Source organism: Zeus faber (assembly GCF_960531495.2).
Source record: "Zeus faber genome assembly, chromosome: 21".
NCBI classification, from domain to species: Eukaryota; Metazoa; Chordata; class Actinopteri; order Zeiformes; family Zeidae; genus Zeus; species Zeus faber.
Genome location: NC_137208.1, coordinates 18,269,422 through 18,283,266, shown reverse-complemented (window position 1 = coordinate 18,283,266; position 13,845 = coordinate 18,269,422). Strand labels below are relative to the sequence as shown.

Here is a 13,845-nt window from a genome sequence, read left to right as displayed (position 1 = left end):
CATCTTGATCAGGAAGTACAACGCGTCAGGCTGGGAGTCACTGCTTGTAGACGACAACCGCAGGTTGCGTTTTGAGCAATCCAACCTAAATATGAGTTTGATGCGCCTGCAGTGGATCAACACACATGGTATTTTACTGTTTTACTTTACGTTGCGGGGAACCCAATCTACATGGGGCACATTCGGACCAAACATGCTGAGTTACACAAGATGCCGCCAACGATTATAACGTTGGACATCTCGACGGCTCGTGCCCCTTGCGTCTCTGCGCTTCAGTCGCCATTGGTGGTGATGTTCAGTAGCACGTCCCACAGAGTCTGTAGAAATACTCCAAGCACTGGGGCGACCACTCGCCGAAGAAATTACAACAGCCTCCGGGATCCTCCTTCTTTCTCATTGAGGTCTGTGAGGATACGAACAGGTACACACCAAGACAAAAGCATTTTTCTGAAATAAAAGTTCTCGTCGCTGCTTGAACACGATCCCCTTCAAATTCCTATACGATGAAAAAAACTCCTTTCCGCAATAAATCCCACTTATATGTTTCGTGAAATATGCACATAATCCGGTGAAACGACAGTGGATCTGCTTTTTTTCATCGTACTGTACGAGTTATATCTGGCCCTGTTTGCTGATAATTGCCCAGAACCGTGATTCAAAGATCTTTATAATCATCACACAGGAGTGGACTTCATTAAAACAAAACAAAAAAACGAAAACATCTCTTTGTGAGGGGATAATGATAGTGCTGTCAGTGAAGACGGGGAAGAAATTGCAGTATTCAGCCGGTGCTCAGGAGAACCAACTGAAGGACTTGAGGAAGACAATGAAGTTTACGGTAAAAGTGCTTATCGTGCACAGTGACTGGCATAATATTGGATTCTCTGGAGAAACTTTTATGAGGCCATTAATGCACAGAGCGCCCTGCGGAAGGCCAAGTGGGGTGGCCTTGCGTGAGGAAGTAGCGAGCGATAGGAACCTACGGAGGAGAGAGGGAGAGAGCCCTCCTCTCCCATTGATTTACATGGTGAACATGTAAATCTGAAAATGGTGCGTGGTGCATGAAAATCCTTTGGAAGATCAAGCGCTTCATTGTTGCAGAAGGGTCGGGTGGAAAATGCCAGCGATACGGACAGTCTGAAAAACAGACACAAGGAGTCTGAGCTGGAACACCGCGGTGGAAGACGCGTGTCTTCGCAGCGCCCGTTCGAGTTGACCCTGTCAACACCGTCAGGCTGTTTGGCCTTAAAAACAGGAGGGAGAGGGCGCACACTGAAATGGGGAGAGCCCGGTAATCGCTTCAAGCGTTGCCAGACTGGCCGGTTTTCCCGCCCAGTTGGGCTACATTTGATCACTGGAAAAAATAGCATTGGGCGGGTACATAGAATGTGGGCTGGTTTGTGAAACAAGTGGTGTTTTTTCTTTTTCTTTTACAAGATGGAGCGATTACGTCCCCGTGCCTTGTCTGGTGGACTGTGGTCGACTTTTAGACTGTGGTTGGCCTGAAAATTGTCAATCCAATTTGGCAACACCGTTCAAATGATTACAAATCGAGCGAGCTCTTCCTGCCACGGCGACTTGCCTCTTAAGACGCCTTTTTTCATGACCCGTCTGAGGCTCGCAGGTACGGTCAGGTCACCAAATCTCCCCATCGCAGACGCCACTCCGCCGAAATGAAATTGAATACAAAAGAGCCTTTCATGGCCAGACTTCACGGGATAGAATGCGCAAACGATGTCAGGAGAGAAGCAAAAACGTGGAACGGAATTGCACTTCGGTGGACTGGACTCAAACGTTTATTCAGAGAACTTATCAAAGGAATTACGGAATTATAGCATGGGTGGAATGGAATACTTAATTCCAGGTTAGTGATGTGCAGAGGCAAAGCTTTTTTTTGGAGGGGGAATAGCCTGATATGTTGGTGCACTGATTGCTGTGTTGTTGTGGACTATTTTTCGGAAGGGAAGCTCTTTAACTGGGTATGCCACTTGTAAAATCAATATTCTGTCTCCGTGCAGTATCCGTATCCGTGCAAAAACGGAGATAATGTGCAGCCAACTGGTCATTATCGCAAAATGACCCCGTCCCCGGGGTTATTTTGCGATAATGACCGGTCGGCTGCACATTATCCCGTAGGTATGCGTGCATAGCTCCAACGTACAGCCCGGTTGTAATTAAAAAAAAAAAAGTGTGTGTCTTTTCCGAAGAACAGGGAGAGCGACAAAAATAAACCCGTGGTGTACCTGTGTGGGAGGAGAGCACAGTTCTCGAACGATAGAAAGTCTGGCGAAAACACCAACAGCCATTAGGCACCGCCGGGAGAGCCCCCTTTCATCCGAGCGCTGCTGCTGCAAAAAAGACTCATCTTCCTCACGGTCGCCGCGTCTGCTTTTGGAAGGCGGCGAGGTGGGAACGCGGAAACACTCATGTCACCCATTGCTGCCTTATTAGCCCCGAATAACTTGCTTTCGCCCTCGGGGGAGCCCCTCGCAAAAAAACAAAAAACAAAAAAAAACACAACAACCCTCAATTAGTGACTCTGTTTTATGGCTGTAATGGCTGTTTGAACCATTTTCAAGATTCACGCCGTTTCGAGACCGGCAACGCTCGCCTGCACCGAATCTATTACGGGACGCCCACTTCAGAGTAGAGTGCAAAATGGATCCTAAATATTTAACACTGTGAGTCCCTAGTCCCTGAGTCGCTGGTAGCAGGGAGAGGCCGGCGAGAGTATCATCCTCCCTCGGATGTCAGGATGGGAGACACTCATTATTTATGAGGAACATCTGTCGACGGGACTTGTCAGGAGGGGAGGCCACACCCTGACATGCTCACACTCGCCCACTCGAGAACACACGCGCGCGCACACACACACACACACACACACACACACACACACACACACACAGAGGAAACGTAATATGCACGATACATTTTAATTATGAGCCATCAATGCCACCCTGTGTCCGCCGAGCAGCCGGATCACATCTCCGCCGACAAGGCGCTAGAACCCTCCTCTACCTTTTTTTTCAAAGTGGTAATCTGTAAGATTGTTTTGTTAATAAAAAATGCGTGATGCATGTGCTCCTCTTTATGCTGCTTCCATTGACGGTGGCAGGGTGCGCCACACGCGAGAAGTGAAAGGCAGCCGCGGTGAATCCGAATCTGATCAACTTTGGCCAGTGAGCTTTTGAAGAAGATAAACCTTTGAGAAAATGATTTGACTCCCAGAATGTGAGTTTGCTGATACAGAGGTGTGTGCTTACCGTGTACTTTCGGTTTATTGCCGTTGTGTTTCCTGCTGTTTTCAGTTTCAGGTTTGTTTTTCGTTTGTTTTTGTTGTCTATATTTTTAGCCTCATATTCAAGGTTTTGTCATTAGGTTTATTGTACATTACATTTTTTTTTCCTCACATTTAGGTCATCTTTTTCAACTTTTCAAGTTATTACATGGGGCCAAATTTGCAATACATTTTTTTAGGTTATATTTTTTTGTTTATCATTAGGTTGAGTGTATATTGTCATATTTTATTTATATTAAAGTTTTATTGTGTATTTCCACACACGTAATCCTTTTTTAAATAGGTTTTATTCCATTGCTTTATTGAAGTTGTTGCAGATTTGACCCAACACAGATGATCGTGCGAATTACCACCCGAAACGACGGTAACCCGGCGATCCCTCCGAGAAGCAGCCGGCAACAGCTTGGTTTGTTTGGACGATTTGGCCAACGTGAAAAATACATCCTCCCCTGAGCCGTCAAAGTCAAACCTCCTGGAATAGATAATGGGGATCGCCGATGCAGAGGCAGAGTAGGAGTCGCTGCTCTACGCCTTCCGAGAGGTAATCCTAGCCCGTTCCCCGGTGCCAGGTGACAAGGGGCATTATCCCGTTATGTAACGATGATTCACGCGCTAAGGATTCCCACCTCTCATCATCGCACACAAAGCCGTGGCCTGCCGGGCTTGCCAGCTTGCGCCTTTTGTCCGATGAAGACTAGGCGTTGTACGCGGGACGGGGTGGCCTCGCTCCCCCGCACGAAAGGTGTCTCAACACAGATAAGGCAAAATGGCCGTCCCCGCTCCTCCCTTGCCTTCTCACAAAATGTGCAGTGGCACTCTCAAAGGAGTGCAGCCGATGATTTTTGGGTTAGTGTCTCTCGGGATGAAATGACTGAATGACAGACATGATGGGGATGGAGCGTGTGTGGGTATGTGGATGTGTGGGTGTGTGGGTGTGTGGGTGTGTGGGTGTGAGGAGGGGCACTCTGAGACGATGGAAAAGCAACAAAGCCTTGCGAGGAAGACAACTGCGACAGAAAGAACCTTTCCCATCCCGTCAAGACTTCCGTCCCCGCCAGAGGTGACGTTATCTCCAGCGGCTGAGACGCTCCCGATTTGCCGATTGGGTTCGGTTTCCCGAAACACGAGGGGTCCCAAACTCCAGCCCCGGACCGGGAGGAGATTGCACTTTTCACCGGCTGCGCGGGGGGCCGCCTCGGAGGAAAAAACTCCCCATCCTCGCCTTCGGCGGGAAGAAAATAGCTACGATTGCCTCATTCGTCATTTCATCTTCCCACTGTCCTGCCGTGAAAATGGGTCAGCTACCATGTGAGGTGATGGCAGGATGGAGAGAGCAAATTAGATGATAACTAAATGGAAAAGGGGCAAAAGAAATCTTTTAGGGCCCCCGATGTAATGGAAAATGAAGAAATATCGTCGCCCGGCTAAAATTGGACGGCGCGTCTCGGCGGGACCCCTTAATGCGGCGGTGACGCCGGGGATTACGGGGTAAGGTCAAGCGGTTAACAGGTCGAGCCGGTTCGGATAGGAATAAGCCAGGGGAGCACATGTCGATCAGAGCCGACGCACGCTGTGTTTTTCAATAACTGCTTGTCTATATAGACACTCGAAAAGCCCTCCAGGGCCACCCCTGGAATCTGATTGGTTCCCCTCCACCCACCAAATGTATGTCTTGTCTATGTCCGGCGCAGGGTGGAAAAAAAAATTGACTTTACTTTATCATATTATATTTATTATATTTAAGAGGAAAGCGCGTTTTGAAAGCTTCTTCTTTCAGATAAAGCCGCGCCAGGCAAATGAAGGTCAGGTCCAGGCAGACGACGTCAGAGCAGGCGGCGGCACTGAGGACGGGCAGCAGGGCCAGACCATCCCACAAAACCACGGGTCAGAGCACATGGACCAGCATGGTGAACATAGGCAAGCATAATGTTATTTTTTCAACTCGAGCTATCACGTGTTATTTAACAGGGGTCTTCGCAGTCGGTTAGTCCTCGTGATGTGTGGGCGTGGAAGATGTTAAAACCTTACTATCCTGAATAACCTAATATGTGCTGAATCAAATGATGAGCCTTTCTGCAGCCTTGGAGAACCATTATGTGCAGTCAAATACTCTGTGTATATATATATATATATATATATATATATATATCTATATATATAAAATTAGTTGCCCTCCCAAAGAAATTATTGGACCCCCCTAGGGCCCCTCTCAAAAAAATATATACATATAAATATATATATACACTACCATTGCCACTGGTTGTGCCCACTGTACAAAATGTACCCAGGGCCAGATCTCATGTTTTGCAAGGCTTTTAGTCTTCTGAATCACTCCTCGGGAACAAAAAAAAGAAGAAGGAGAAGTAGGGAAAAAGCATCCAAGATTGTGCAATTTTGTGTGCCCTTTTCAGGAGGCCTACGTCTGCTGCAGATCCATGGGGAAAAACATGGAAGTGCTTTTTTAAATGAAAACGCCCACCTTGGCGTTGACACACTGTCAGTGGCTATTGTGCGGCTTTTAAAATTTGAACGACGCGACCCTTGCTCTCTCTTGACCCCACTGAATCAGGTTGTTCCAACGATGTCCAAGTGTCCAAATACTATGTTTTAGAACATCTTGGATTTCCATTTAATTAAGACCGCTTCGCCGATACTACCGCCCTTCTCCCCGCCCACTGTGGTGGAGGCACAGATGTTGGAATTTGGGGTGGGCCCCTTCGCGCCGAGGCAGGCCTGTGCCGGATTACATTACGCCGTATATTTGCCTACTGGTGCTTTCTCTCTCTCTCTCTCTCTCTCTCTCTCTCTCTCTCTCTCTCTCTCTCTCTCTCTCTCTCTCTCTCTCTCTCTCTCTCTCTCTCTCTCTCTCTCTCTCTCTCTCTCTCTCTCTCTCTCTCTCTCTCTCTCTCTAGCTCTCCATCACACCTGGTGACAATATGTCAGACGCTGGGGAAAACAACATTATCGTGTATAGACCACTGCCGGACAGAAGGAGGCCCGGTGCGACTCCAGAACAGAAGGGTAGAAGGGGTTAATCACGGCGTATAAAGCGTCCAGCGTGGAGAGGGAGGGGAATAAAACCCATCAATCCAACAATTGTTTGCTTCTCTCTCTTTATTTTTTCCGTTTCTCCTCTTTTCAATATCTATTAATTACCCAATGAGCCGAGTGTGAAATTGCCTCCGAGAACAGCCTCCCGTGCGTCCGGTTTACTTTCCACTTACTGTTCAATTACCGAGCTAAAAGCTGTTAATTGTAATGTGCCAAAAGTGGATATAATTTCACTTGCTAATGTGGGAAAGTCACACTCCCCCCCCCCCCCCATTTTTTCCCCTGAGAAGCCCCCTTGCTTTCGTACGGCCAATTTAATTTTTGGCTCCATCTCTATTTTACACCTAATTTTCTACTTTAAAGGCGTGTAGGGCACAGCGCTCCCTTGGGCGGGTTCCATTCTTCTGGTTTAGAGAGGGTGAGATGGAGGACGCCTCCAAGGAGACTCCTCAGACACGGTTGCATTGTCCTGGATATTCAATCTCGTGCCTCCGAGCGACGCACACAGCGAATGGAAACGTCAGTGACAGAGGCATGAGGAGGCGCTCCCAAAGTTTGCCTGTCCCCCCCCAGTGTTGTTTTGCTGGAGGCTCACCCCTAGAGTACTGTAGGATGTGGGTCGGCCCCAGCCTTCTCTCCACGATGGACGCACGGATCCATCCCTCCATCAGAACTTCAATGCAAGTAATGTGGGACAAATCCACTTGTATCTTCTGTACGTTCAGTGCAAAAACTCACTCCCCATTACAGCAAGTCAGCCTGCCACAGCAGTCTTTGCAAATTCCTGAAGTTATTTCAGAAAAAAAAAAAACAGTTCTGTTTGGGCAGCAGTGTTTTTCGAAACTGCAAAAGGGGCCGTCGTCAGTGTTGCACGATACGGCAGGTCACTCATTCGTTTCGGGTGATTCGTCCCCCATTACTTGCATTGAACTCTCGATGGGGGGATTGAGCCGCGCGTCCGATTTGGAGAAAAGGAAATTAAACTCACCTAAGTGCTACATGAGGGGTGTGTATAAAACAGGGATTAAAAAAAAAAAACAGACCAGAACTACCACAGGCCGGCTGGTTCTGGGGGTTCGGCAAGGAGAAGGAGAATGCAGTTGCGTGAATCAGGAATCTACTTCCAGCCAGGTGTTCCAGGCTTGTGATAAGAAAGCCTCCCTTTTAAGCTCAGGACTGCGGATGCACGACTTGCTTTAAGAGACGGTCGTCTGGGTTTCCTCCTTTATGAACGTCTTCACAACGCGGTTTCTTCACCACTTCACCACAAGCCCTCTCATTTTTATCACTCCCAGATGTGAACTTGTTCGCTATAATCCTGCAGTGATAATAATAATAATAATAATAATAATAATAATAATAATAATAATAATAATAATAATAATAATAATAATAATATATAGCTGTAAAAAGATGGCCGTATGCATTCCCCAGGGAATCTACCACTTGCTCCAGAGTGAAGTCATAGATCTCTACAGCGGGCAAACCTTTCAATAAAACGTTGAAAATTGTGCGTTCCTCATCCTCCAACGACGATAATGAAACATTTAACACTTTAAAAGGAGCTACCCCCTCCCCTCCATTCCCCCCACTGGGAGCGCATCAGAAACTTCTGATGAAAGCCACCGGGGTTCCAGTTGCCCTTCTCTTTCCAGCTCGGTACACAAACACAAACACATGCACGCACACACACACAGGTGCAGCGACGGCGGCGGCAGCAGATAGTCCCGGTTGTTTTGCGGTCTGGGAGGGACAGGATGATCTAATGTGTGCGAGCTGGGAGAGGACGGGGAGGTTGCTTTCAAGACGGGCGTGGAAAGCCTCCGAGGTGACGACCTTGGATTAAACCCCCTCCGCAGGCGGGACTCATAACCAGGTGTTTCGGGACAGCTGTAGTCAAATAGCTCACGGACACACCGGGTCGCCGGGCCGAGAGTGGACAGAGTGTGCTTTTGATCAAGAACAGAGAGGGAGAGATGGAGAGGAATAGATGTTGGGAGTTAAGGAGTGGGACAGTGGAATGACAGTGGGCTGCCGCAGACCACCATGACAGCCCACAGGGACAGGGGGAGGGCGTGCATTCCTTCCCCACGAATGGGACGTTTTAGAATGGCTGTGGAAAAAATGCTCCCCCAATAGGGGCTGGGAGGTTATGCCAACCAATTTATTATCAGGATATTGCCTCCGATCATGATTAATATCTTAATATGGAGATTTCCCATCCCGTGGTATAAAGATAGAAAGTTAGAGAAACTAAGTGTAGTTTCAACATGCCCAAGGACATGTGGGTTGTAAAGTAGTACATCAGACCAAACCTCTGGTTGTCAAATAAACCCCTCAAATATTGCACAACCCCAACTGTCAGAGATGTGAAAGCAGTCGTCTTCAGCGTCACACAATTCGGCAGGTCACCCTTTCGGGTGTAACACCGGTAACAACACAGCAATGCCTACAAAACCCGCCAAACCTACCTAAGTACTACATTAGGGTTGAGTATAAAAAAGGGAAAAACTTTAAAATAAAATCCAGCTTTTCCTTTGATTCAACTATTCCTAACTACTGTATTCCTTTGAACACATTGTGAAGTACAATAAATACCTTAATATGTCAAAAGCGCACGGTTGAACACACGGCTGTGAATGAACACTCATCAGTTGACCTGCTCACATGTATGGAGGAAAACTCCGACCACGAATTTCCAACTTCAATACGGAAATAAGCAATAACAAGAATGTCACCACCATGAAGGGCATGTGTGCACGTGCCTTTGAGAGTCAAAGTGACAGCGGTGACCACCAGACCGTGATGCGGCAAACACTGAAAACTATTTAATGGTGAAACTATGGCGCGGAACCAAAACCAAATTCAATTAAAGCAACATTGCGATGTGTCTAGACACTTTGGCCTCCCCTGTAGCGATAAGACATTTTATGGCACTCTTTCTAAGCTATTCCTCATTCTAGGCTCATTATGAAGGCAACAGCCAGCGGCAGCTGGTATTAATGGGCTAACAGGGCTAAACCCTCCCCATATTTTTGAGAAAAAGATGTGAAAATACCCTTGTAGAGCATGTGTTCATATTCCATGTCAATAGCTAGCTAGAAATTGATTATTTTGGTGAATGAGCAGAAAAACAGAAAAATGCAGGATGTGAGTAATGTCGGGTTGGGCTGGAGGGTCACATTCCTCCCCAGCCCCAAGCTCTGCATACCATTCTGCATATCAGCCTATTACAGGTTGCATTAATTACTCAATGACATGCCCCCCCTGCCCGATCTGCCCCTTCAATTTGAACACATTCATTCCATGGGTTGAAGAAACGAAGCGGCACGCGCAAACAGAACACTGCCGAGTGAGGAAAAGTTTGGCGCTGACTCAGCGAAGTCGAGCACTTTGACTCCGCTCAGCCTGTGCGTCCGGCTGCGGTTTGACAGAGCGACTCCCGAGTCGTGTCGATTCATTCACAACGGACCAATCGCTCACGAGAAGCGACAGACTTTTGAATGAAGTGGCTAGCATCTGCGTCAAGATGAACGAGGTGGGCTACGTAATCAACAATCCAGTTCCTTGTTTAATTAAACATACAAAACTCACATTGGGAAGCGTCAGCTTGAAGAAGCGTCAGCTTTACGGAGAGGCAACAAAGTGGTGGGAAACACAGGTGCACCGCATGTGGATGGTATTAAATGTTGTGGACACATGATCTTTACATCTTGGTGTGTTTCTCCACTTAGTTGAGCAGTTGTGTTTTTCAGAGCCAGTAAGCTGATCACCCGTCAGACACACTCTGTACACGTCACCACCAACACCATTTTGTACCAAAACCAAAGAGCCCCGTGCGCCGCGCGGTGCGCACGAGGAGATGGAATCCTGGGAAAGTGGCTTTATGGTCACTGCTGTAACATGTAGAGCAGGGGTGCCCAATACGTCGATCGCGATCGACCGGTAGATCACAAAGGTAGTGCGGGTAGATCGCGCTCCGTTCAAAAAAACTTTTTTATTTTTTATTTTTTTAAACCGATCCGACCAACATGTTGAATGAGCTTAAATTTAGAGCTGCAAGGAAAAGACAAAACCGTGGTCAACTTGATCAGTTCAGTTAATGCTTTCAAACGAAAAATGCAACTTCTGTCCTCAAAGCTGCAGCACCATGATTTGGGGAACTTTCAAAACCTGGCGTCAGAGCTGGAGGCCCAAGGGAAGGCGGGGAGGGGTGCGAGGAGCGCCCCCACGGGCACGCGCAACTTGAAAGTGCACGCTCCACAGGGCAGATTGAAAACTGTCTGTCAGACTTTGACAAACGGTTTCAGGACTTTGCTTTACTGGAGCCAATCGCTGCATTTATGTGCTCCCCATTTAGGGAAGATATTGGGGTTGATTCACTCGCATCAAAAATTGCAACGCTGTTTCACCTGAACTGGTCTGCAGTGGAGGATGAGATGCTGACACCACAGGCTGACATTCAGCTCAAGTCCAGGGCTCATGGACAGTTTTGGAACTTACTCAGAGGAAAAGTACCCAAACATGAGGAACATGTTACCTCCTTGACTGCATTATTCGGCTCTACTTATTTATGCGAGTCAGCCTTTTCCACATGAAGATTATCAGGTCCAAAAAGCGTTCCACCATGACTGATGATCATTTGGAAGTCTGCTTAAAGCCTGGCCGACTGCATTCAGTGCAAGTCATCAGAGTAAGGTAGTGACCATAGATGTATTTAATTGTATTGTGCCGTCAGGGTTTATCCAGTGATGCAAGGTACGCCAACATATATTGTATATATAATGTACACTCAGTATATATATAAATAAATATATTTAGCATTTTTTAATGCAGGTAGATCATTTTGACCTGGTCATTTTAAAATTTGCTCGCAAGCCGAAAAAGTGTGGGCACCCCTTATGTAGAGGCTTGAAATGTGATTCTGCAGCTTGAGTTATTGACAGATGTTAGACTTTAGCCCTCCTGTCCAAAATCACCACCAGCCGCCACTGGCAACAGTAATTAGTATCTGGACGTAGCACGTTTAAACACTGAGATGACTCAGCGGAGAACTGCCTCTTTGGATCTGAGCATTAAAGGCGAAAACAGCGTATTCGCTGTGCCGTATTGCGGATCAGCGCTTTCAATTTCTCACAGATATAAACTAAGGAGCAACATGACAACCTGATTTGTTAAAAAAATAATAATTAAGATTTGTAAAAAAATGCAGATTTGTAAAATAAATACAAGAGAATATTTGAAAACAACAACAACAACAACAACAACAACAAAGATTTGGATAAAAATAAAACAACAAAACAGATCTGTAAAAAAATCAAATGTGAAAAGTATGAAATCATTTTCACTCACTGAGCTCGGCGATGCTGCCCACCCGAGTGGCCAGCAGGCATTGCTCCAGTGTGCGGAGCTCGGCCTGGGTGTAGCCTGGACCCTCGGCCACCCTGCCCGAGCGCTGCTGGTCGCGGGGCAGGTTCAGGCTCTCTGGCAGGCTCAGCACACCTGCAGGATTGGGGGGGAGACAAGGTCAAAAAAGGTCAGGGAAAATGGAAATGTTCATTCACTCTCACGTTTTTTTATTTTGTAACCTAACCCAAACCCTGACCCCTAACCCTAACACAATCAAAACGTTCGCTCTAGTGTGAATGGAAATGCAAGAGGAAAAATACAACACAACTTTGTGTAGAGCTGCTCCTCAAATAGCAACACACCACCCCCCCAAAAAATTAAATAACAGTAGAATTAAAATTATCGTTATCTTTTCTGAAGGAACAATCTAAAACTCTGAAGAAAAGCTTAAACTGCTTTTTATAGGTGGGCCGATGTGACCCCTTTGAGCCTTCTGCTCAGTGGCATAATGACCATATGCAGCTGCATTGGGGCCCCCCTATGTCTTGCCACTATTCTATCATAAAATCTTGAGCACATCAAGCTTGGAGTCTACAGTATCGACACTAAACCACTAACCGCTCAGCCACTAAACTTTTATGGTAAGCAGTCAGTATTGATAGCACTCAGCGAGCCAAGTCATTCGCTCCATGGTGTCACATACCTGATGTCATTCATTCAACAAATAAATAACGAACCAGTAACAATACAAGCATAACGTTTATTGACTCATATGTTCCATTTCAAAATCAAGTTCAAATAAGGATTAAAGGGGGATTCGATGTTTAAAAATGTAAAAAAAATGTGCCCACGCGGAATTCTGGGGTGATAGTTATTTGCACATGCGTACTATTAACACAAAAGCAGGTTTCAGAAGCGAAAATGAAAAGAAGCAGCCAAGAAAGAAAAGACCAAGCTTCCAAAAATAGGCCGTTTCTTTAAAAAGAGAGACGCGATAGCAGGCACCAGTTGTTCCACCGAGCAAGAGCCAAATTAGACACCTGCTTGAACCAGCGCACCTGCACCATCCGGCACCGTCCGCCTACGATGTAAGTAGAACACATTTATTATTTATTTGACTAATCAACCTACACACTTGTCTTATACACACTTGTCTTATATCACACTCTGATCTTTGAAGATCAGTTTTCATGTAACTTATTTCGCACATTTATATATTAAATGACACACCAAGGCTGATATACAGAGACCCATATTATTGATAGACTCTACATTTTGTTGTGTTGTCCGCACTTTTAAACTCCTTAATAATTCCACTTTTATTAAGGATCATGTATATTCTTACTGTTAAAGAAAAGTCTTTTTTTTTTTTTAAACAAAAGATGTGTGTTGATGATGCTGTTCGACATTCCAAAACACAAGAACAATGCAGAGATTGCCCCATTCAGCAGGGTGTCAAGTCCTCATTCAGCAGGGTGTCAAGTCCTCATTCAGCAGGGTGTCAAGTGGCCATGTGACAAGTGGCATTGGCGGCTGTGGTGGTCCTCCAACCATTTGCATTCTGGGAGGTGGCTGAATGAAGCCAGGTGTGGGGGGAAAACTTTGAAGACGATTATCTCAGAAACACAGTTTGCCACACCCTTGTCATTAACAAGTCAAAGCTTTCAAAATATTTGCTTGATTTGCACAAGTGACACCTTGCTTTAAAGCTCTTATTCTTCACTTTCAAACGATGCGAAAAAGAAGTCGAAGGCCACCATGTGTACCTAAAGTCTGCGGTGGGTCACATATTTCATTTATGCAGCAACTGTGCAGTGCATTTCACTGTTGCTGGTCGTTTTAAAGCTGCGTGACTTCACTTAATTTACATTACGCTATGTTATATAACGTAGTCTCATATAAAAACAAATCTTATGCTAGAACCTGATGACAATTCTGGCGAGGTAAGTTAATTAGTGAATGCTGTTGTAACGGAACAATCCCTACCTGAGGGAGAGGGGGAGGAGGAGAGGCGGGAGGGCTGCAGACTGAATAGCAAGCGGAACATTGCGGTGCATTGTGATGGGGGCCGGCTTTGACCATCTCGCATTGGGGACCCGGTGCTGACTCCCTACACTACTGCTTCTGCTCTGTGGCATAAAAAG

The 13,845-nt window shown here is 46.3% G+C and overlaps 1 protein-coding gene across 2 annotated transcripts in view; it reads right to left on the bottom strand.

Annotated features, from left to right (window-relative positions):
• Positions 1-13,845, bottom strand: part of LOC307246568 (ankyrin repeat and BTB/POZ domain-containing protein 3-A) — a gene marked incomplete at both ends in the record, with an annotated part of 123,925 nt that overhangs the window by 22,643 nt on the left and 87,437 nt on the right. For both annotated transcript variants that reach the window (XM_080022534.1, XM_080022535.1), the window contains one exon: positions 11,705-11,854. In XM_080022534.1, the coding sequence (XP_079878660.1) occupies positions 11,705-11,854 (150 nt within the window). The remainder of the gene's footprint in view (positions 1-11,704; positions 11,855-13,845) is intronic.